Raw genomic sequence first — 26,835 nt, 5'->3', positions numbered from 1 at the left:
GTTTTGAGAAAGTTAACGAATTGATCTGATTTATGAATATATCAATGAATTAGCAAACGTTCACGTTGTTCGCGTTTAAATAAAGTGAAATAAATATAAATTCGAAATCGAGAATACTGTAAACATTTTTAATTTTCCCTTTAGGATCAATATTTTTGAACGTGCTGAAACACCTAGACTCTTATTTTTAATTGAGCGTTTGCAAAGCGAATTTGACATCTCAAGACTAAACTATTTTTTAGAATTGGGTGTTTGAATAAAGAAAGGGAAATTTCAATATTATATTAATGGTTCCTTTCCTTTGAACACAGAAGTCGCGGATCTTGTAATTATGGGCCATCGTATGTCAGGGACCAATAATACGTTTGTATATCCAAAAGAAACCTAACTAGCTTTTTGGTGGGCAGAGCTTTTGTAGTACCAAGTTTTGTCGCTAGGAGCTCATAGAACGAACCTTTCTGAGTCGGTAAGCTGAGTGCCGTCGCTGAAGAAGGTCAGGACAAGTTTCAGCAGAGTTTATAGTGGCAACTGTTTTTGTGTGATAGTCGTTTTCGCAAAGGCTGATTTTCGTGAACAACGTGAGGTGGTGAAATTCTGCATTTTGCTAGGAGAAAGTAGAACAGGAACTCTTGAAATGTTAAAAGCGACCTAGTGTTTGAGTGATTTTTCCGTTTCAAAAATGGCAAAATATTAATTGATGACAAATCTCGTTCTTGTCGTCCTTTCATGGCCCGAACGCACGAATATGTTTAAAAAATTATGCAATCATCAATGATGATTAACTACGGATCATTAAAGAAATCGTGAACCTACCGGGAGTGACTTCGATTCAGTTTAGCGAATTTTGACAGAAGATTCGGGAATGAAAAGGGTGGCTACCAAATTCGTGCCACGACTGCTAAATAAAAACAAGGTCTTGTAGAAGCATACTGTGCTTTGAAAGAAGAGCCCCGAAATGATCCAGACTTGCTTTTGTTTTCTAGAATGAAGAAAGACATAAAAGAAAAGCGTTTTGTTGATGTTACTGAGATGAAGAGAAAAAAACGACAGAGGTGCAGTCAAGCATCTTAAAAGACGAATTTAAACAATGTCTTGAAAAAAATGATTAAAAGATTAGACAAATGTATTAGTACAAGTGGAGAGTACTTTGAAGGTGGATTGAAAGTTTGTGCTTAAAATGTGAATAAATTAGTTTTAAAAAATAAGCTCGGTTTCTTTTGGGTAACCCCTGGTATTTTACTTGCTGTCAGGTGTAGAAGGTGAACGCATCGTCTATTAGCAATAAATGTGAAAAAAATGATACTAGTTATTTCATTTTCAACATTTATTATTAAGTGAAAGGACACTACGCACTTGTGACTAGCTTCGAAGACTTCGAAAAGTAAAACGATTGGGTCTTCTTAGCATACTTTTTTGTTTAAGAAATAATTCTTGAACTACTTGAAAAAGATTTACACTAAGAATTTGCAAAGTACATTGAAACTACTTTTTCCTCTCATTTCAAATTTTATCATTAAATTTAGGGGAAATATTTATTTATGTAAATATTAGTCACTTGTTTGAAAATACTGAGATTATTAGTGACGCAGAATTGCTAACACTACCTAATTATGTTATATCATTTGCGTATACCTATTATAAAAGGATTTCAGAAATATAATCAATATTTCTTTCTCTTTTTAGGGACTATCACCAAATAATTTGAGAATTTGAGTGAATGGTACGATTTGCTGTCATTTGCTTGCTGTGGCTGGGCTGTAACACTTACTTCTTACCATTTCTGAAGAATAACAGTATTAACTTATTATTAAATTGTTTCCAACATTTTACGTCAAATATTATTAATGCATAATTTTTACTTTCAGTTTACTACATATCGCTTAATTTATTATTCTATTTGTCGTTTCTTCACGTGTAATGCTTTTTCTCATCATTTTGTCATTTAAGTAATGTATTGTGAACTGTAGCGTTTAGAATATATCAAAAAAACGAAAGTAATGAAATTCTAATATCTTTATAAATTTGTTTGCCATGACAAAGCTTATAAGTTACGAATCTACAATAACATTGTCGTGCTAAACAAATCAAGGTATGATAATACAATATTGATATAATTGTATATATATCATAGTAATATCATCATCAGTATCATAGATATTCTGCCATCATTCCACTCCCAGCAGCTGAGAAGCTTCCATGTACCACGGTCTTCTACTAACCTCTTCGTCTTCACGTACGATTTTCCTGTTTTGATGCCCTCCATCAATTAGAGCCTCCCCTCCTCCCTCTCTTTCCTGCTACCATAGCTCCTTGTACGTCACGCATGATACAGTTTATTTCTTAGCCAACGTCCCAACCAGTTTCTTTTTCTCTTTTCCATGATATCTAAAATTGTTCTTTTCTCCTCTACCATCTCTAGCACCATCATTCGGTTTCCGCTCAAACCAACTAGTTCTGTCAGTTCTTCTCTGCACTCACATTTCGAAAACTTGGAGTCGTGTTTAATCACTTTTGTGTAATGTCTAAGTTTCTCTCGCATACAGTACAATACTTCACACGAAGCACGAGTCTTTTCCTCAACTTCTTATTCAAGATTCCACAAAATAAAATTTTCTTTCTCCTAACCAAAATTTTCCGTTTTTTTCAGGGCTCAGAAACACTAGCTGCAACACTTTTTTAAAAATTTTGTACACTGCAGCTGTCCCCCCTTCATAAACGACGGCCCCACCTACCAAAACCTGCTGGCTACACCCCTGCCCTTACGTTTTATTTTGCAAAATCTTTCCCTTGGTCTGTCTGTTTCTCTTTGTAACTCATTGCTTAACTTCCTGTATTTCTTTCTGCAGTCTTCTGAATTAGCATGTTTCCACGCCCTCCTTTCCTTCATTTTCTGTAACCCATGATTTCTGAGCTGTTTTAAGTTCTCAGCAAGCTACTGTTTCTTTGGCGGCCTGCTATTTGCAGCGTTTAGTATTCTCTCACTATCTGTTAGTATCTGTATCTTCTTGTAGCAAACTACCAATGACATAGCTCTAAATTTCACTCTAACACGCAATCGCTTTCACCCTATATAAGTGTAACATAATTCTGATGTCAGCTTCTTCATGGTTGTATCTTTCTGTCATTTTTTTGTAGGTCCAACATGGTAAACAGTAAACTCTGCAGTTATGTAGAAATCACTTTGTACACATTCGTCACTTAGATATTTAAATAATTCTTGTTTGTGTTGTGAGTGACGCAGAAGCATTGACCAATCTATGGGTATCCTTATATTTTTTCCTACCTTCTGTCTCATTCCATGAAATTGATCTTCACGTGTCTCGTTTTTAATGAAAGCTTCATAGTAAGTATCCCAGACAACAAGTAATGCCAATGTTTTCCTCATTTAAATTTTAACATGGCTCAAGAAACACACATATAAAAGTGGTCTTCAAATGTTATAGGACCGACCGCATGAGTTAGAAAATGAATTAAGGCTCTAATATCACAAACAATAGCATGATAATTTAAAGAGTCGGAAATGACATCGGTTTGCTTCGTTGAACTGAACCTCATTTTGGAGGCATATAAGAACATCAGAGTTTTTGGAACGGAATATCTTGTTAGCGTTATTTGCAATTGAAGGAGGGTATTCTTGAAATCCATGAGCAAAGATTTCGTCTATATTACCTTTTGTTGATTGTGTTGCTATGCACATTTGAACCAAAAAGAAACATTTGCTAGATTTTAGATACAATTAACTACAATGCAAAACAGTATTGCTAACTGAAATACTATGAAACTTAACTCTGTAAAAATAAAACGTTATCAACACTTGCATTTATTATTTAACTTTAAACTCTGAAACGGTATCCAAAATTCATAGATAACAGTACATACCGAATTTTCAACACTACAAATTCATTTTGTATAAATATAATTAATTTGCTTTACTTTAGCGCAAAGAATACGATTCTATCTTCTTTCCCTGAGAAGTGATACGGTTTTAAATATTTTACTAGAATATTTACGGGCGGCCATATTGATGACTTCATAAGTTTCAGTCTATTAATATTTCACTTCTCCCACTCTATATTATCAACTATCTGACCTGAAGACTAAATCTGTCGTGGTGGAGCATTTTTAACTCTAATTTAATGATACAAATATAATATACCTATAAATTACAGCTACGAATATACCACACTATTTCTTATATAAAATCACAGAACTACCGTATATAATATGATACAAAAATATATTGGCACCGTCTTATATTTTTGTTACTACAATATTTTTAGAATTCTTGATAATTACGGAGTTATTCAGATTTCAAATTAAAACGACTATCAAAAAATACTGTTTCCGAGTTTGCTTTGATATACAGAGCGTTCAAAAAGTCTCTATGCACCTGAATCGTGGCATGTCAAAGTCGCATTCAAAGTCACATGAAATAAAATTTTATGCGAAGGTTTGCAACACTGCTATATTATCGCCTTGCGTGAAGTTCCTTTCTTAGATTCCAGTCGACAAAGTGACGTTGAAGTGATTGTTGCATCTAGTTAACGTTCTCTGAAACAATGGTGTTAACTTTAGAACAACGAATATTTCTGGTTGAACATGTGTTCCGTGAACAAGGTGAGTACAAACAGACAGTCAAAGATAAGTTTGCAGCTAGGTTTCCGGATACACCTATTCCGAATCGTCACACTGTAAGGGCACTGATCGATAAATTTAGAGGCATTGAAACGGTAATGTACTATGATCGAAGTGGTAGACCGTCAGTGCTCGATGAAGAAAAACATGCTACACATATCGGATGCAATGCAACGTACCCACCATAAACCACTTTGAAAACTTGCCCAGGAAGAAGCAATAAGTGTTGGTAAGGCACAAAAGGCTGTTCGTAAGAAAGTGCGTCTTATCCCGTATAAGGTGAGAGCGGTACAGCAGTAACTTCCTGCCGACAGTGTAAAACGAGTGCAGTATTGTGAATGGTTTACACGTTTTTATGGACAAGTCTGAGGATGTTTTGGATTTTTTTTACTGAAGAGGCCTGACTCCATTCATCAGGTTACGTCAATGACCAGAACTCAAGTTTGAGGTGTGCAGAAAACCCACATGTCATGCATGACCAGAAGGTAGGGGTGTTGATTGCAATATCCAGAAGAAGAATAGTCGGCCCCATATTATTCAGACAAACAATAGATTCAACTCATTATTGTGAAATTATTCAACAGTTCATGGGAGAACTAACGGAAGACGAAATTCGTAATGGTTGGATACAACAAGATGCCACTACAACACATACAGCTCGCCAATTCATGAGATTACTGCAAGAGGTTTTTGGAGATCGAATAATTTCAAAGGGATTGTGGCCACCTCGGTCTCCTGACTTGACTCCTCTGGATATTTACTTCTAGGGTTATGCAAACAATTCTGTTTCTAAAGGGAACCCCCACACGCTACAAGAACTCGAAACAGCTATTCGAGATTTTGCTCATAGCATTCCACATGAACAACTTGTGAGTATTTGAGAACAAGAAGAAACGTGTGCAAGCATGTTTGGAGGCTCATGGGGAATATTTCCAACATTTGCTGTGAAAATGTGTGTGTATATGCTACGCCCTGTGCATAGTGCTTTTATGCCGTAAAATATAATAAATTTTGAGTAAAATAATTTTCTCGTTGTTTTGAATATGTGACAATTCAGGTGTATAGAGACTTTTTGAACGCTCTGTATCTTACACATGGCACCACACACAAATACCGTAACTAGCTATGTATAATTGCGGATAGTTTACTTTAGTTTGGGACATAAGCGACGGTTTTCACTGTATTCTGTGGGAAATTATACGCGTTTAAAAGTTCTGTTAGAAATTTCGCGGGCGGCCATGTTGATGACGCCATAACTCTCAATCTAGTGGAACGCCAGTTTGGTCCCCCTTCTATTGTTTGCGTATATGACCCAAGAATTGAATCTGCAGTCGTGGCCACATTTTTACACACATGGTAACTCCCAACTCAATTTAGCGTAGGGATTCATACCTATTACATCTTTCTGTTCCTTTCCAATTGTCACAATTCGAGTTTCGATTCCAGGTTGTCACGCCTGTCACTCTTACACGACGCGGAATTCGACAATATGCAAGAGAACGTTTTGTCTTCTTTTGATGTCGCGAATCACTTCCCGGAGTTTATGCACATCTTTCAGGTGGGCCCTGTATATCTAACTTCAAATTACTCTGGCGAACCGTTTTTATTGAATTTTTCTGTCATTCGTTTCATTTCTTTTTAAACTTTTATTCACGTTTTCTGTAATTTTATATCGTTTCATAGCAGATTAGCATTCATCATTGACTATTGTTTTGTAATGGTAACATCTTTCCTACAAGCATTTTTTTTTAAAAAATAATTATCCATAGACGCGTACAACATATAAAATAATCAGTAATGTACAATGACAAAAAAAGTCTCCAAAACTTTAAAAGAAGAAAGAATCCCATATTTTCTTGCTCAGCTTCAATTAGTAACCAAATTCTTCTGCAATACCACAGGCATTATACTTCCATAAATAAAATCGTTTTCATAATCATATTTCTTTTTCTAGAAAAGAAGAGTACCATGGAAGATTAATGTAATATTTATTTATGAAGTGGAATAAAGAAAATATCTAATTTTGATAAAACTCTCGGTATAATACTTTTAGTTACCAGTTAATTAGGAATGCTATTCTTAATTTTGAGGCTGTAAAGGAGAAATATACATTGTATCATCAACATCTTAAACTTAAACCTCAGTCTGGATACATTGAAATGGTGCACACATGGATGAATTTCCACCTAGAGGAATACTAAAATAAATTTACCAACTTCTAGAGAACTTTAATTCGTTGAAATGTTTAATTTGTTACTTTTACCAATATGGTTCAGTTTACTATTTGTCGCTGAAACTTTGGATTGAATAAGATTGTTTTACACGTACTACAAGTCTTAATGACACAAATGCTATTTACCTGAATAAAATTAAAGAACAAAATAGTGCTACTTACAAGGCTCGTCTATCTCCGGGGATTCTATTTCAGGAAGTTCTGTTTCTGCAAGTAAAGTGATGTTAAAATCTAGTGTAAATCTAGCAGATAATATTAGGTCAAATTTCAGTTTATTTATAGCGTCATTTATAACTTTTCTGTTTTTGCCATTCTCTCTGAACTCCAAATCACATCTAAACTAGCCCTATTAACTCCGTGTTGTGATTAATGGCGTATTTCAAATTTGTTTCTTGTTGAAGATAATGAAAACATCGTATTTTCTTATTATAAAACTTTTTGTTTGGAAATGTAGAATCGTGTTCTAGAAGTTGTAGAAGTTTGAACTGACAAAAGAATAAGAATCTGTTTGGGTATTAGAGACGCATACAGAAGGTTCAATGTTTTAAGGGTTGGACGCTTCCAGAAGAAGGAGTAAGTAAGTAATGGCTTCCTTGCATTTTGGAAGAAATTCTGTTCTTCAAAATACATGTCAAAATCAGTGTTTCTTTCAGAAACAATGTACCGGGGGGCATACTTAGTATTCCGGGGAGCACTGCTGATACTATTCTATTTATTATTGTATTAAATACCTACTATTTCGGTTTCCTCCGGGGGCACTCTAAGAGATTCTGGGGGCAGTGACCCCCAGAAACGTGTCTGGAAGAAACACTGGCCAAAATATGTTATATTTAATTTTTATACACTACTGTACTTATTTATTATGTTGATATTAAATACTGTATCTTTACAGTATCTTTCTTTCTGAAATTAATAAAGTTGTAAATATGCGTCAATAATTATTGATCTACAGGAAGTATTATGTACATGCGTGCATTAGGTATATATTCGAAACTGTGCTTTAATATCGATCTTGATTTCCTTGTTTGAAAAACTGAGTGTCCCTGTTCCAACGAATGTATTCCTTGAAGTTTGTTCATTTTATGGAATCATAAACAATTGAACGTGTTACATTCATTTTCATTCGAAGAATACTGACACTATGATCGTTCTTGGAAAGAGTATATTAAGATTCCACGTTTTTTCACACCATATGGATGTATTTCTACACCACGTGCTTAAAGTAAACAATCTTCAGACGACAGCCACGAAGAAGGTGCCAACTACCATCGCCAACATTAGGCAAATGATGCAGGCAGAGGCAAGCTGTCAGCAACATTTCAGTATAAAAGGAGACTGGACACTAGAGAAAATTTAAATCTTGCCCGGTCGATCAAACCACCAACTCTCCAAGATACCTGGTCATTGGAAGCTACCCTTCGTATAATTATGCTCTAAGAAGCCTGCTCATTGAGCTCCTTTGTACCTCTCTAAGACGCCCGATCATTGAGAATTCCAACTCTCCTCTCTTAGAGGGTTATTGAGAAGCATCTGACCAATACTCACGAAGACACATGGTGGCTGGGCTCCTTTAAACTTCACTAACAAAAATCTAAAGTAATTAGAGGCACTTGTACTTGTTTGTAACATTTTGTATTCAAGAGGAAATCTTTTATAATAAAAGGTTATGGGAAAGTCCAAACTCCCGTGTACCATCTTTTAGCTTTAGCTTAAAAGACAGAAAACTTTAGAACATAGATATTTTTTATTTATCTTGACTTCTTTCCAAATATTCGAAAAAAAAAAAAAACAAATTCACATAGAAGATTTAACTACAGTGAATCTTGTTAATTTGGTCACCTACCTAACGTAGCCTCAAGTTTGATAAATTTACATTTTCATTTGAGATATATACTACTCCTTACTCTGTACGTTTATCATCTACCTGTCTTGGAACTTGATTGCATTGTAGTAATGTAATTAGGATGTTGTTAATGTTGAAATTACCTCTACATATTGGACAACAGCTACATCGTGAGTGTGTAGTAATAGTTTTCATTTCTTAGTTATCATGCTGCCTGTTGTTATGCTTCGGAAGGTCAATATATCCAATAAAGAAAAACTGAAATCTTTGAATAGTTAACTTTTCAAAATACAGGAGACAATTATGCTGTTCGTTGCTTCTTCTGTATTTTGTCTGCGAGTGCATGAATAGATCAGCGCCATTTGTATTCTTTGCTGCAGACATATTTAGTAAGCTACCTGTATCCTTGTTTCCGCCACGTGTTAAACGATTCCCTAAAATTACATGCAGAAAATTAATAAGAAGCTGGTTGTTACCTTAAAGCCTTCAGCACCGTCTACAAGTTTCATGCACGACAGCGAGATCCTTTGGCGTCAGGTAGGAGATAGCGTTGCCAGCAACATAAAACTGTTGAAATTTTGTTTGACTGATAGTCTAAGACTTCTTGCTTTCATAGTAAAGTTTAAGAATATGTAAATGCTTCCCCTAGGCACTTATGCAACCCACAACTCTTCAATGTTTTGAGTTTGCATATTAGCTTACCCACAAACTAATATGTTTTCTATTATAAAGAGGGCAATGATCAAAATCATGCTGGAAAGTGAAAATAATGTAACATGTATCCACAGCATATCTTATCTTCAGTTATTCTCATAGGCGGAAGGAGGAAAAGAAACTGTTTAGTAATTTGTAATTAATTGTGATATTAAAGTTACAACACTTATGTCGGTAGGCGCATGGAAAATGAAAATAGTTGTATATTTAGTTAGATTGGAGTCTAACTCACTTTTGAACAATGAGGCTGTATAATACATGATTTAAAGATTAATATTGAATCTGAGTCACATGTATTCATAGTGGGAATCGAATTCGAATATCTCTCACCAAACGTTTGCTACACATTATTTACTTGATACAAATTAGTACGTAGGTAATTGTTAGTTATTATAGTAAAACTGTGTACATTATGATTTATGACAGTTTTAATTTTAACTAAACTTATTTTATATAAATTGGACAAATGTCTATTCTCTAAGTTGATCACTTTTAAGTACAATCAATGATGAAATCTGAATGTTAAAATTGTGGCAGACAATGTTTGTGTTTTTAGAACACGTAATGGCAAGATTCAATGAAAGATACTTTTCCATACGTGGATTTGATAGCATTAACTCTTCTACAAATGAGGAGCCTACCGTCCAATGTATTATTTGAAAGATAAAGAACATATTAACTTTTATCAGTAGAAACTATTTTAAAAGTAACTCAGCGGACAAAAGCTTTCTGAATACCATTCAAGAGCATATCTGAATTATTTAAAACCTAAGGCACTATCTCTTTAATCGTAGGTGTCTATGTAAAATTTTCCCTTTGGTAGAAGCAATTCCTTTTTGTTTTGTTTCTATTCCCAAAAGCCCTTAAAAAGACTTTTTTCAATATTCGAGCCCATGTAAATCGTTACATTTATGGTGAATACAACTCCTGTTCATCTGTTCACTTAAACCACTCGAGATATAACCCATTCTAATAAAGCATATGAGGCGTTAAAAGCAAGAATGGTTTGCGTTACAAAAGTAATATTTCGAGGAAACTAGCTTCATCTGTACATATCTCATGTTATCTTATGAAGGCAGGAATAAGACTTTTGTGTATAATTTCTCAGTTAGTTGAGATACATATATATCCTACTTTTCCAACAAATAATTCTATACTTTTCGGACTTGTGGGTTGCAATATCTCAAAAGAAAAATTAAATAAAAAATGTAACATAGACAACTCTTGCGTCACATGCCTCTTATAGTCATTAAATCAAAGCATAGAAGATTGTTTCAGATTTACGGTAATAAGTTTGGCACCGATACCACCTTAAGAATTATTTCGATGCCATTAACGGTTGTGCTTCATGTACAAGAAGTGTCTGTTTGCTATCGCTGAAGATCATAACTTAGTTTCCACAAGGAGATAATGTGGAATCATAGTTTGGTCAAATGGGATCCATTCCTCTTGATATAATTTCTAAAGGTTTTGCAGTGTGCACAGTAGTAGATGGTCTGACGGTCCAGTTTCAGCAGTAGGGACACAAAGATAATCAAAAATGTATCAGGGAATTCCACAAAATGACTTAAAAAGAGATTGCCAGAATTCACATTTTAAGCTCCAAATACTTCTCCGTATGCATAAACGTCTTGTCCTGAAGTGTGACTACGCAAAATATGTAGTTTTCACTTAGATATGAAATACAATTACGGCGTACTAGCTCCAAAATGTTTATTTAGTAACAGGCTATGTTGGTTTAGCCTTTTCTCCCACTTTGAACAGCTTAAGATTTCCATTACAGTAGCAACCACAGAAAAACCGTAAAGCTGCCATAGAAAGCTCTCTACACTTTCAAAGTCCCAATTAGAATAAGAGTTGGAATCACAACAAGGGAAGATTGGTAACACAATGGACTTCGTGTTACAATTCAGCTTATATACCATGCCTCACTCGCAGTTTTCTTCCAGCTCTTTCCTGAAAGATGACGTTCATACAGCTTTAGACTGTTTATATTGTAATATATGAGGAACGTAGTATATGAATTCAAGCTGTATATTTTTACCTGAGAAAATCTTACAGAATTATGGGAGTTACGGTCGAGGAAAAATGTTATACTGTTCTCGGTAATATATTGAGAGATGGTGGTTTGTTTCGTCGCACCAAGGAACGCAATTGTTGCACTACATTCAGGTTCGACCTCAACCGTTGGTAATTACGATACCCAATATTGAAGAACTTATCCACAGTAGCGTGCCGAATACGGCGTTGAACCTTTATTTTACGCCTTTCGTCATACCTGTTTACTTATTTGGCTGTAACTGTAACCACTGAGGGAAAGAATACAAAGAAACAGTCCCAAAGGTTCACAATTGTATGGAGATATACGTATGATCACTCAAACACACATCAGCCATTGTTTCTGTTACTAATCACACGTCTATCTACAACTACAACTATCTACCTGGGCATGTTGAAAGTTTCTAGTAAAATTATGAAAGGGATGGTATTGCTGCTATCGCTACAGATAGCACCTCATACAGTTCCGGTGCTAAATATGGACACTAAAACTAAAATAAATAAACAATAGCTAATAATATCATTGAAAAATTAGCGATATATTAGATAAAGCTAAAAATTGAAAGTAGATCTTCTTTGAATGAAGATGCATCTCCTTGCGTTTTATTTATTCTTTTTAATTTTGTTCTTCAAATTCCGAAAATTATTAGTGTGAAACACTGATTACATTTTTTGTATTTCAAGAGGCACTGTGATGAATTCCAGTGCTTTCAGCAAATATTACTGAATAATAATTTGAGATTTTATTATGATCGAGTCTATGATTGCAGGAAGATGTAAGAATCTAGATGAATCAGATAACAGCTTCATTTTCTTATTACAAATATATCAAATAGGTTGGAACTGGAATTCTGAATTCCCATACTAATGTCTATATTATTTCCTTAGACTTTAGTCTTAAGTACAGACCTGATCCTCGCTTGTGAATTTTATGAGCAAATGGAATTGTTTTAAATTTAAATTTTACTTACCTGGCTCAAAAGGAGGTGCAGTTTCTTCTCCTTCGGAAGTTTCATTCACTTCCGGTTCTGAAATACAACAAGGGCACATTATTTGTAATACACAAAAGATAAGGGCAATTTTAGGTAATAAGTATAGGAAGTAGTTTGGTTAATTACGATATGGACTTCATGTCCATTTCTATAAGATTAATAAGTTTCAAAACATAAATTTCAATGTTGTATCTCTCCTGCAAAGGTTCTAGGCTGTCATAGAAATACAATTAACCACATCTTAACCACATAAGATAAACAGAAAGCAAACTTTGCAAATTTATTTCATAGTACGTAAATAGTAAATTAAGAGTCACACATGTATCATTATGGTCAAAAGACCCTACTTCATTTGTAAAGGATATATGTAAAATCGCATAAAATAACAAGTGCTTACAAGAACGTTATTTTTGCAAAACGAGAACAAACATATTTCTAAAATGAGATACACACAATGCTCCTTTACATTTGTTCTACAAAGGGTCGGTTCTTACTTGAACAAAAGTCATTTGAACTTCAGCATATTTTTGTTGTCATTATCATCAATTTTATGGAATAAAACTTACTAATAAAATCCTCAGTCAATAGATGATCGGCTAAGAGTCCAGATGGAAAACTAAGACTGAGAGTAAAAACTAGCAGCTAAAAGACTGGACAGGAAGATTCTGAGCACAAACAGACGAAGCATGATGATAGACGATAGACAAACAGAATGCTAGAGATCCTGAAACATCCTACTCTTAAAATTTTAAACGGGTTCAACGCTTCCTTATTTCATTGTTTCCCCATTCTTGGATTAGTTGCTTCCTTTGTGGTTTTGCTATAGGATGACTCTCAGCTTACTCAATGTGTGTGCGTAAGATGCAATTTTAAGGACTCGTGGACTCTACTAACCGTTTCTTGAAAATACACAGCAAATTACAATGTTTATCAATATTTACAAAATATGTTCGTTTGCATTTGTATTGTTCTGGAGGTTATACTCTTTTGCTTTCGTTTCATCTTTTAACTTTTTTTGTTTCCTAATTTATTGTCCTGAGTGACTGCTATACACATAAATTACAACTTGAAATAATATCGCCAAAAACCAAAGTAATACTACATATTTCCTAGATGGAATTAATCACTTGACGTAAATCTTTATGTATATTATCTGGAACATTTTTACGTATTCAATGACATAATTTTTACCTTCTTTATGGAGTCCTTCTTTTTTAAAAAAAAACTCGAAAATACTTTTTAACTATTATATAAGTTACTCATTTTTAACTGACGTATGTACGACGTTAGGATACACTTACTTAATTTTGGTTTGATGTAATTGAGAAACACTTGGAGCACGCACTGTTCCACTAGGGAAAATATGCCACTTGCGTGGAGGAGGGTACGTTCGCACTACAGGAGGAATATGAGGTGTCGTTGGTGTCTCCGATGATGACAGTTGCTCTTAGGTTGACACTGAACAGCAACAGGATTGTCCCACATATAAAACATGTAAACAGTCTCTTTTGTTTCCCGTGGGGATGCACTGGCACTTATGTGAAGACGTGGTGAAGTAATACGGATTAATAATATTTAATTTATTAATCATCGGGGGTGTAGAACTGCATCCCGGTCCTCCAAGCACTCAACGTTGTGATATTGCAGAAATCAAAGACATGGTATCATCTCTACGCGAGTCCAATGAAAAAGTAGTGGCCGAAGTTGCATCCCTTTGTGGTGCTAAGGAACGCTTAACATCGGAAATCAAGATATTGTGGGAAACTGTAACGAAATTGGTTGATAGGGTAGATACCATTGAGACGAAATTATTGGAAGTGACAAGTGAATTAAGTGAACTACATCTATATAATGCATTGTTAGAACAAAAAATTGATGACCTCGAGAACAGATCACGAAGACAAAATTTATGTTTTACGGGGTGAAAGAAGAAGAAAATGAAGACTGGGCGACTACAGAGAAAAAAGTGTGTGATTTGTTAAGTGATAGACTGTAATTAAGAACTGATGAACTTATACAGAGAGCTCACCGCGTTGGAAGAAAGTGTCAAGGCAGAACAAGACCCATAGTGTGTGAGTTTTTGAGTGACAAGAAAAAGGAATACGTCTTAAAAAATAGAAATAAACTTCGTGGAACAAACATTTACGTGGATCAGGATTACTCTGGTTCAGTAAGACAAGAGCGTAAACAACTATAGTACTATGTAATGAAAGCACGCAAAGAAGGGAAATATGCAAATATTAATTTCCGATATTGGTATATTGAAGCAAAAAGATTCACGCTTACTGAACTCCAGAACAATGAAGAGAGGTATTTCCAAGAAACTGACCAGGCTGAGGGAGTTTACAATCAGCCATCTGAATCGCCTAAGGCACCTGTCAATAAAGAACAGGGAAAATCTGGACAGAACTTGCGACAGGGAAACGAAGCATCCACTCCCTCCCCAAACCCTCCATCTGAACATTCCAAGGTAAGAAGAAATATATCTGCGTAAGTACAAAAACATTCGAAGTTAGAGGTGAAAGTGACAACATAGTTAGAGGAAAAGGTAGTAATTTTAATATATATGTTCAAAATGTAAGAGGAATTTGTACCAAGCTAAAAATACTGACTGAAAATGTAGTAAGTAACAACTATATGGCAATTGCATTAACTGAATCTTGGCTTACTGACAGTCACAATGACTGAGCTATTTGATTCGCGGTATGTCGTGTTAAGAGCTGACAGAAATAGTATTACTTCTGGTAAAAGAAATTGTGCGGTAGTGTTGTACCAGTAGTAAATAAAAAATGTCGAGTACAGAAAATTCCTCCCCCAAACCTTCCTAGTGTGGACTGTATTATAGTAAAAGTTTCTGTAGATACGGTTACTTGTATATATATATATATATATATATATATATATATATATATATATATATATATATATATGTCTTGTGTATATTGCACCTGGGTCAAATCAATCAACATATAGATAATATTTTGAATACATATTTAGCGTACTACAACCAGGGAGTAACATTTTTCTGACAGGCAATTATAATCTCTCACAGGTCACGAGAACTGATTTTAATTTCTTAGCATCTACTGGAACCTGTCAAGAATTATTTCATTAAATGAATTTTTATAATTTGCGAACTCTCAATAATATTAAAAACTCATACGGAAAAACGCTTGACTTAATACTCTTAAAAACCTTACTAGCGTAGAGGTCATACACAAACACCTTGTATTCGAGTATGCCTACCATCCTGCCCTACTAATTGAATATAAATATATTAACTTTAGAAATGCTAAGTGTACAACCAAAAGCGAAGTAAGAGATTATAATTTTTTTAAAAAACTGACTTTGATAAACTGTACCGCGAAATATCACAAACAAATTGGGAACCTATCACAGATAGTTTGACTGTGGACGGCTCTGTGGATTCTTTCTATAATATACTCTACTTTATTTTTGACCGGTGCATCCCGAAAAAAGATCTAAATTAAATTATCCTATTTGGTTTTCAAGTGACATAATTAGATTAATTAAGAGCAAATCATATCACAATAAGAAATGGAAGCAGGGTTCTTGGGACGCACTGTATCACTACAACAAATTTAAAGAATTGAGAGCTCTTTCGAAAAAAGAAATTTCCAATGCATACAATGCATACTTAAACAACTGTGAGGCCAATATTATAAGCAATCCTAAGACTTTCTGGACGTATGTTAAGAATAAAAAGAGTAATTCGGGAAGTAATTTGTTTCACTATAACGATCAAACTTTGAGTGACGATGCTGCTACTGCAAATGCATTTATGGCAAATTTTCAAGTAACACACAATAAATCAAGTTATAATCTTATTCCTATGGAGCAATACAATAATTCGGAAATTCTGGATAAATTAAATATTAAGTTTATAAACATCGAAGATGTTGAGAATACTACTTAAAAACTTAAACCACGGTCATCTTGTGGGCCGGATAAAATACAACCGTATATCATTAAAGGCTGCTCAGAAATAATGAAACATGCCCTACAGGTTATTTTTAACAAGTCAATAGCTTCTTCTACGTTTCCTATGAAATGGAAGATTGGTGACGTCTGTACCTTTCCCAAGACAGTTTGTCCTACTGACCTAATAAAAAATGATAGACCGGTAACACTGCTATCTGCCCCATCTAAGGTATTTGAAATCATTATATATGAAAAAAATTACTAACATGTACGGTCAGTAATATCTCCCTTTCAACATGGTTCCATGCCAAAGAGGTCAACTGTAACTAATCTCTCAGAACTTACACATTTTATAGCTAATCAAGTTGATAAAACGGAACAAGTAGATGTAATTTATACAGATTTCTCCAAGGCGTTCGACGTAATTAATCACGATATACTTCTAAGCAAACTTGTGACATTCAATTTTTCACAAAACCTTCAACAATTTATAGCGTCCTATCTTTGCCAACGCAAACATCTCGTTCGATACAAAAATATTTTAACTGAGGAATATGTCGCAGACTCTGGTGCGCCTCATTGATCGAACTTAGGACCTCTATTATTTATATTATTTGTTAATGATTTACCACCTGTAATAACATCCTCCCACAAATTATTGTTTGCTGACGATTTAAAAATCTATCGTAATATCTCCACGGAGTTAGACGCTATTTCTTTGCAAAGCGACATAAATTCTATTTTCCAATGGTGTGAATCAAACAAATTGCTGTTAAATACTAAAAAATGTAAAGTAGTATCATACACCAGGAAAATTAACTATGTCCGCAATATGTATACTATTAATCAAACACCAATTGAGAGAGTGGATTAATCAACTGATCTTGGAGTCACTCTGCAGTCAAACCTATCATTTGATATTCATGTCAACAGAGTAGTTGGTGAGGCCTTTAGGAATCTTGGCTTTGTGATGAGATTAGGAAGTGATTTTTCTAACACCGATGTCCTCAAAACACTATACATTGTCTATGTAAGGTCTAAGGTGGAATATGCAGCAATAATATGGGGTTCTGATAGTAAGAAATATATAAATAAAATTGAAAACATTCAAAATAAATTTGTGCGCTTTTTAATATATAAAGAAACAGGGATATATCCGAAATTTGAGAAGTATGAAGATCTTCGAAGCAAATAATCATTACAATCACTTGAAAGCAGAAGGACTCTCTTCATTTTATCCTTCTTACATAAAATAATTCATAGTACAGTAGATTCATAATATTTACTATCAGAAATCAAACTTCACGTCCCACATAGAGCAACCAGACCCCATAATAGCATATTCCATCTCTCAGCGCAAAGGACTGATGCATTGGATGTATCGCCTGTCAGAAAAATGTGTTTATTGTATAATAAGATGTCAGACCAGCACCCAGAGATAGACATTTGTAGCTATAGACAGAATTTTACTCTAAATAAATAAGGTGTAGATCATGTTAAATGTATTTTAAAGTATTTTGCTATCGTATTATTTTGTTATCATATGTGTATTTTAAATTATATTATCATGATGGAAAACTGTAATTAGGCATCCGCCTGTTGTTTTCCGAAATAAATAAATAAAGACAGACGGTAAACGGAAGACGTGGGGGCTCACTAGAAAGCTGCTGCTGACTAGAGAAAAACGTGACAATCAATCAAAGCTCCCCAACTCGCACTACACGATCTTCACAGTATCCTCAACCAAGCTAAACTAGTTTTTCGCTTCCCGGATTCTAGGGTTTTTATCCCTGTAACCCAGGTGGCTGAAGAATCAATAATAACAAAGAAAACGACTGGTGAGGCTTTGGTAAGCATTAAGAGGAAGCAGATTTAGAGACAACTAGCATTAAGATATTTAGTTTAGTATAGCCACAAACTTCATTATATAACTTGAAACTAAGAGCTGTTGTTCTAAATCTCACAAAAGTCCAATGTAAGGAAGAAGTATGTTAATACAGCTTTATCGATGAATATCTATGACCATATTAAACATTCAACTTATTTTGAGAAAGCTGCATGAACATACAAAGACGTCTGTAGATGTAAGTATCTAGATAGATCAGGTACCAACCGCAATTTTTATTACAAATAAATATGTCAAACAAGTTAGAACTGGAATTCTGAGTTCTCATACTTATGTCTATAACGTCTCCCTAAAATTTGCTCTTGGGTGTGGGCCTGAACTCTGCCTGTGAATTTTATGAGCAAATGAAAATGTTTCAAATCAAATTTTACTCGCCTATCCCTGAAGTTGTAGTCTCTTCTTCGGAGGTTTCGATCGTTTCCGTGGCTGAAATATAAAAAAAGGCACATTATTTGTGAACTAATTAATTTAATATTTCCGAAGCAATGCATTATTATCTACTAGGAAACACATAGAACACATAATGTTTAAGTCTAAACGAATATTCCAATATACTCACATTTCTTCCTTTGGAACATTAAAATAATGAATATAATCGAATATAATCATTTCACAATTAATGTAGAAACTTTGTACTTAGCTTCATGAGTGAAGGAACGAATGTCACACTTTATACATTCATTATTACAACACAAGTGTTTTAATTCTCTTTCAAGGTTTCTGAAGAAACAGCGAGATCAGAGTCTTGAAGGTTAATCATGTTATGAAACGAAAAGCGGATACTAATGATTATAGGAGTATAGGTAAAGAAGCCCATTTGTTCGTGGCAATCAGCAATTAGAGCTATGGTTACAGTTTTTAACCATGTTTGATCAGAACACGTATGATAAGAGTCTTAGAAAATAATACTCAAAGTGTGTGCGTAAGATGCAATTTTAATGACTCGTGGACTCATTGAAATCTCTTAAAAATTGGACTCAACCGTTCTTTGAAAACACAGCAAATTACAATGTTTATCAATATTTACAAAACATGTTCGTTTGCATTTGTATTGTTCTGGAGGTTATACTCTTTTGCTTTCGTTTCATCTTTTAACTTTTCCTGTTTCCTAATTTATTGTCCTGAGTGACTGCTACACACATAAATTAGAAGTTGAAATAATATTGCCAAAAACCAAACTAATACCACATATTTCCTAGATGGAATTAATCACTTGACGTAAATCTGTATGTATATTATCTGGAACATTTTTACGTATTCACTGACATAATGTTTACCTTCTTTATGGAGTCGTTCTTTTTTTTAAAAAAAACTCGAAAATACTTTTTAACTATTATATAATTTACTCATTTTTAACTGACGTATGTACGATGTTAGGATACACTTACTTAATTTTGGTTTGATGTAATTGAGAAACACTTGGAGCACGCACTGCTCAACTAGGGAAAATATGCCACTTACGTGGAGGAGGGTACGTTCGCACTACAGGAGGAATATGAGGTGTCGTTGGCGTCTGCGATGATGACAGTTGCTCTTGGGTTGACACTGAACAGCAACAGGATTGTCCCACATATAAAAATTTAAACAGTCTACTTTGTTTCCCTGGGGGATGCACTGGCACTTATGCGAAGACGTGGTGAAGGCAGATGGTAAACGGAAGACGTGGGGGCTCACTAGAAAGCTGCTGCTGACTAGAGAAAAACGTGTCAATCAGTCAAAGCTCCCCAACTCGCACTAAATGATCTTCACAGTAACCTCAACCAAACTCAACTAGTTTTCCGCTTCCCGGGTTCTAGGGTTTGTATCCCTGTAACCCAGGTGACTGAAGGATCAATAATAACAAAGAAAATGGCTGGTGAGGCTTTGGTAAGCTATAAGAGGAAGCAGATTTAGAGACAACTAGCATTAAGATATTTAGTTTAGCATAGCCACAAACATCATTATACATCTTGAAACTAAGAGCTGTTGTTCTAAATGGGACAAAAGCCCAATGTAAAGAAGAGGTATATTAATGCAGCTTTATCGATGAATATCTATGACCATATTAAACATTCAACTTATTTTGAAAAAGCTGCATGAACATACAAAGATGTCAGTAGATGTAAGTATCTAGATAGATCAGGTACCAACCACAATTTTTATTACAAATAAATAATGTCAAACAAGTTAGAACTGGAATTCTGAGTTCTAATACTTATGTCTATAACGTCTCCCTAAAATTTTCTCTTGGGTGTGAGTCTGATCTCTGCTTGTGAATTTTATGAGCAAATTAAAATGTTTCAAATCAAATTTTACTCGCCATTTTCTGAAGTTGTATTATCTTCTTCGGTTATTTCGATCGTTTCCGTGACTGAAATATAAAAAAGGCACATTATTTGTGAACTAATTAATTTAATATTTCCGAAGCATTCAATTATTATCTACTAGGTAACACATAGAGCATAATGTTTAAGTCACAAAGAAAGTTCCAATATACTCACATTTCTTGCTTTGGAACTTTAAAAATAATAAATATAATCGAATATCATCATTTCACAATTAATGTAGAAACTTTGTACTTAGCTTCATGAGTGAAGGAACGAATGTCACACTTTATACATTCATTATTACAACACAAGTGTTTTAATTCTCTTTCAAGGTTTCTGAAGAAACAGTGAGATCAAAGTCTTGAAGGTTAATCATGTTATAAAACGAAAAGAGGATACTAATGATTATAGGAATATAGGTAAAGAAGCCCATTAGTTCGTGGCAATCAGCATTTAGATCTATGGTTAGAGATTTTAAGCATTTTTTTATCGGAACACGTATGATACGAGTCTTAGAAAATAATGTAAAATTCCCTTTCTCAGAAACTATATCATCCAGATAAAAGAAATCAAAAATATCCATAAGCTTCATAAGAACCATATTCGTAAATATTCATATTTTTAAATAGGTTCTATGCACCATTTCAGCTGCTCTAATGGCTAGCGATTGCGCTTCTTTGAGAGAGGGGGGAAAAGGTTTGCTCAACATCAACAAAACTACTAACGTTACAACATCTAAATATCGTATACCATTAGTCCTTACACAAACTGCAGTTGAGTAACTACTCAAAATCATTTTGGCAGTCCTTCAAGATTGTATTATATAGTTAACGCACGACATGTACTGTAGATATTTGCATATAAATTGCATTAGCTACAAGTTCTCGGATTGTACTAGCTAAATGTGAAAAAATTCAAAATGTCTACAAGCTAAGTGTATGGGAAAGATTGAATTTACAATTAGACAATCTCCAATTACAATTTAATTCACATACTTCAAAATCACACTTTTTTGACACTTCTTCTCTCCACAGACACCGCGTGCAAAATCGCTTTTCCCTAGTTATAACCAGCGGCATAACGGCTAGCACAAGACACGAGAGGCACGTGAACAATGTCCACCATGAGATCATGGGTGGCAAACTCCTCCTGTGCGTAAGAATACTAAGACCTCTAAAAAGGAGCCGGGATCGACAGGAATTCATTATCTACACGGATTCTACGGCAGTTTCGGCCCTGAAAAGCTCTGACTACCTCAGTGGGAAACTCCAACGGTAGAGAGATGTCTTCAGTGCCTTTTCTTTTACGATTCAACACCTCCGCTACAAAAATAACGCGTTGGCCAATTTACTCAGTCGGTAACCATTTTCAGTTTCTGAAGAAACCATTGATGACGCTGAAGAACCTTCGCAAGGTTATCACATATTGGCTCTTGAGTTAATGTTGGTTACTTACAACGTCAGGACACTTTTCTATGTAGAGTTATACGTTCATTGCAGCCGGAAGATACCTCATGCCGAAAATATATGTAATGGCAAAAAGAATTTGTTATCTCTAATGGCATTTTATATAGGAAGATAAAAACCATCCCACGGGGTAGACTTGTGCTCTGAGTCCCTAACAAATTATAGGATTTCATATTCACAGAAATTCATTCGCAGTCACTTATCCACCTTAACTCTACGAAGTTTTATCTATTAGTGAAGGCGAAGTATTACTTCAAAAAATAAAAAGTGGCTGCATAATAAGTTGTGCCAAAGCCATGAGTGCTCGTTAGTTAAATAGTCTTGTAAACCATCTGTGGAGACTGTTCAACAATTACCACAGAATACTGCCATGCGATGTTTATCATAGGAATGGCTGGAATGTTAATTCAATCCGAACCAGAGAAATATCAATACTTTTACCTAGCTACAGACCAAGCCAGTGATCACGTCAGCACGTCTCCTTTTAAGTGCCCCTCATCAGACGCTTTTATCAATTTTTTCATGAACAACATTGTGACCTTACTCTCTTCCCGCCGCGGTCTACATGGACAGGCAATCCTCTCACACTTTTACGAAGACCAAGCAGTTTCTTGAGAGCACGGGTGTGAAGGTCAAGTATGACCTCAACGTCGACCACCAGACCTTAAATCATACTGATAGTCGATTTGGAGATATTCAGAATGCGCTACGCTTTCTCGCAAGGGATCAACGTGCACCCTGGCCTAAATTCTTCCACATTGCCAATGCTTGTGTTAACAAGGCGCCTCTTAGAGAAATCAGCATGAGTCCATTTTCAATTCTATTTGGGATTCAGCCTGTTTTTACAATTGATCTTGTGTTAAACCACGAACGGTTAACTCAAGCACGTAAAACTTGTGATTATTATCTACATAGGAAGTATCAAATATCTGAATGTCATTGATAATGTGCATGTTGTTCGATCTGCTTCTAATGACTACTTTTTGAGTTGACAGTACGGGACAAGGAGACTATAACGTGAAAGAATACTGAGAGGAAAATGATTGATCAACATACACTACTACTGTATTTGAACTCTTAATTGTAGCCTGCACTGCTTAAACCTGTCCGCTCAACTGTAGCGCATCCCTGACATCCTAAATATTCCATAGTGCTTGCATTGCATGAGACCTGCCCGAAGTTTTCTATTCACGTAGCTCTTGTTTCCGGCTACCACTACGATATATCTGGAATCTATCGAGAATGTTATGTACTAACTAGAGAAGATTTTGAACCTACGAGTTTAAAGGGTAGAAAGAGTAGAAATCATGTGAACGGAAAGGGTTAAAGAGAAGACATTTTATTAATATTTTAATCTCTAGTGACATGGTTACACAGATACAAATCAAAATATGTACAACGTTGTATGCGTATGCTTTCACAGAAATCGGCAAAAAATCTTTATGAAATAAATGAGCACTTTTTAAAATTGTGAGTAGCAGTTGTTACTTTGTTGAACCTTTTCAAACTTGAAAGGAGATTCACGAAAATTAGATGTTCATGTTTGATTTTAGTTATGCATAATTTGCAACATTTTATTATATCATATGCCGTGGTTCATTACTTTTCTACTATATTTTGATTACGATATATTATAGCTTGAATATAATATGAATACATTTAACATATTTATCAGTTCTAATGTTTTCCTTGGAATATGATATTTATAAATTAACAAATAAAATGCGTATGGGATTTCTAATTATTCAGGTGACTCATGAGAGTAATTGAAATATAAAGGGAGTCTCCAACATTAGAAATCGAACTCGCTGGTATAAGAAAATAATAGTTTATACTTAATAATATATGATTTTCAATCTTTACTTATTCATCAATATATAGGTGCAAACTTGTAATTTCACGTTTTCGAATAAAAGCGTTAAGTACAAGAGCATTTTGAGAGTAAATGAGTCATAAATAATAAATATAAGTAATCAAAAGGAAGTCTACTTAATGCCGGAAAATGGATTTGAGAAATCGACTTCCTCGAATCCAGAGCAGTTATTAGATACATTATGCGAAATTCGTTAAGTACAGTGTAATTACAACTTTCAGCTATGAAAGTACTCTCAAAAGCACTGACTATTTATTATAATCTGAAAGAAAATAGTTAATAATTTTAATATCAGAAATATAAAATAACTTACTTTTCTTTCAAGAAATTTTAAAATTAAAGGATTTTCTTGCAGTTCATACCAGCTTTTAAAACTATTTCTAATTGAGAATAAATGAAACCTGACTGAATCAGTAACTATATATTAATAATTACTTTTAATAATTACTTGTATTTATAAAATTTGTAATAAAAATAAACACGTAGCCAAACACACACACACACACACAAACACACGAACATACAAACATATGTATTGTATATAAGGCTCGATGCCTTTAAGCGTATACATTGATTATATTAGAAAAAAGTAACAAAAGGGTTTTTACAACGATGGATGAACATTCATATAAACATTGACATAACATTCATATAAACATTGAGGTAAAATAGATATCATGACATTAAATTTTTAATTACGGCAAGAGTTTAACAGACATATGAGAATAAGTAATGATTTTACTAAACTTTATATTTAATATAGTCGATAACATTATAATTAGTTTTAAGATAATTTTATACTAGATCACATATATTAATATTATACGGATGTAACATAATCAGACATTTGTTTTAATCTCTGAAATAATTATTTGAGCTGGAAGAGTTAAACATTCAATATGCGTACCACATACTTTCTTCCTATACCTGTAGATAGTTTTTTTTTCTGATTTGCACCTGATTGTAACTTAGTAGTGTTTGGTGCGTTCTCAGATTTAATAATTAATAAGTTTTTTTTAAATTTATGTTTATATTTAGAATATACCTTTTAGCTGTAAAAAATCCATGATAATTATTTCTTTACTTACCACTTGGAATGTCGAAACCTTATTCACAGAAAAAATAGTTAAATAATATTCAAATTAAAATTCGAATATATTTCAGGAACGTTATATGATATTTTGAGAAGATTTCGAAAGTTGTTCAAAATACCGATGTGTTAATTTCGAATGTGGAAATACTTGTATTATTTAATTATGTAAGCATTTAATGTTTAGTTTTTAAGCGGCCTCATCACGACGAAATTAAAATATTTCTAATTTTACTGCAATTATATGAAATCTTCAATTAGATAAAAAATAATCGAAAAGTAGAATAACGGCTCGCTAGACAATATTATTTTACATGAGATACTGTTAAAGCGACTCACTTATCTACTTTCGATTTCCAGTCATTTGGAAAATCGGAATTCATTTTAGTTCTTATAAATGGCTGCAAACTGAAAGATACTAGGTGACTTTTACACCTTGACGATGTGTTGTAGATACAAGACACACCAATGCACAGTGTTTCCAACAGACCCAAAACCCGGAAAAAATTGAATTTTTAAAGTACGAATATTCCCGTTTTTTGACTGTATATTTTCTCTAGTATGTATGGCAATAATAAAACTGAAGGGCAAGAAGAGATAAACCTCTCGCCAGAGAGTGCTAATAGTTTGAGGTAGTAGTTTCTGTTTGTGTGGTTTGCTCTCCAGCGTTAGTGTGGTAAAATACCCATTGTTTCAATACAAAATATTGTCATCCGTGATTATTATTTCTGGTGAATATTGTGTTATGTAAATTGACTTGTATATTTTCTCTAATTATATCCATAAAGTAATGCATTTTAAGGTACACAGTTGGTTCTTGATAAATTAATATATAGCAATGTGACTATAAGTTAATTTGAAATAATATTCTTGTAAATGTGCAGAGCTGTAAAATTTTCTCGGTATTTCCCGAAGATGAAATCTACTGTTATATATTATATGATTATTCTAGATTTGCCTCCTAAAAACAAATTGCGGTGTTCTACGATTTTAAATTATATTGTAAATAGTATCTGCCTATGTCAAATGAAACAGTAGAAGAGATTAACTCCGCAGCAAAACAGCACAGTCATTTCTATTGATTGTCTTGTAAGCACGGTTGTTATACTCCGTTTCCAATTGAATATAAACTGTCTTAACATATTGTTAAGGATATTTCACGATTTTGTAGCGAGTTATTTCGCCGACTGAACAAGGCGGAAAGGAATTCACAGACATTTCTGAAAAACAACGCAAATTGCTTGGACCAAGACGCTACTTTCAAAATTAATGTTGAAATTCCATCTTCTACTTCTAAGAGAGGACGACTGAAGCAGACTTCGATGACAGCAGCGTTAGAACGAAAAGAAGGGAAACTGTGCACCTGGAAATTTTCAAGACTGCAGAATCTTTAACATTTGTAGCAGTTATGAAGGAAAGAGAAACTGGCAACGTCGACTCTGGAAAAATAATTGACGAAATGCAGAAATCGGCTAAGTTAGCAATCAAAATTAGGGGAGATTAGCAGTCTGTTTCGAAAATCCGACCTATTGGGAGCTACACAAAAGATAACGCATTAGCTCTGTTCATTGAGGCAGGCGAGGGGTGAATTCTAAACGCTGACATCTATCTATCTCACAGTATAAAAGATTTTTGGTTGATAAACAAAGGTGTTGTCCACAAAATGTTACCATCAGAAGGCCACTCTGAAATTAATATTCAAGATTTACTAGATCATACCACACCTTGACTGCTAAAAGTGCAAGAGATAGTATTGGAACAAATTCCAAAAAACAAC

At 34.2% G+C, this 26,835-nt stretch overlaps 1 protein-coding gene across 1 annotated transcript in view; it reads right to left on the bottom strand.

The window, feature by feature from the left end:
• LOC145692080 (uncharacterized) overlaps positions 1–26,835 on the bottom strand; it is a 165,067-nt gene that overhangs the window by 72,080 nt on the left and 66,152 nt on the right. Inside the window, exons 6-7 of the mRNA XM_081767372.1 lie at positions 12,455–12,511; positions 7,031–7,075 (exon numbers count right to left, since the gene is read on the bottom strand). Coding sequence (XP_081623498.1) covers positions 7,031–7,075; positions 12,455–12,511 — 102 coding nt within the window. The remainder of the gene's footprint in view (positions 1–7,030; positions 7,076–12,454; positions 12,512–26,835) is intronic.

The sequence above is a fragment of the Thermobia domestica genome, chromosome 8, assembly GCF_964235325.1.
Source record: "Thermobia domestica chromosome 8, izTheDome1.hap1.1, whole genome shotgun sequence".
Classification (NCBI taxonomy): domain Eukaryota; kingdom Metazoa; phylum Arthropoda; class Insecta; order Zygentoma; family Lepismatidae; genus Thermobia; species Thermobia domestica.
This window is presented reverse-complemented; position numbering and strand designations above follow the sequence as displayed.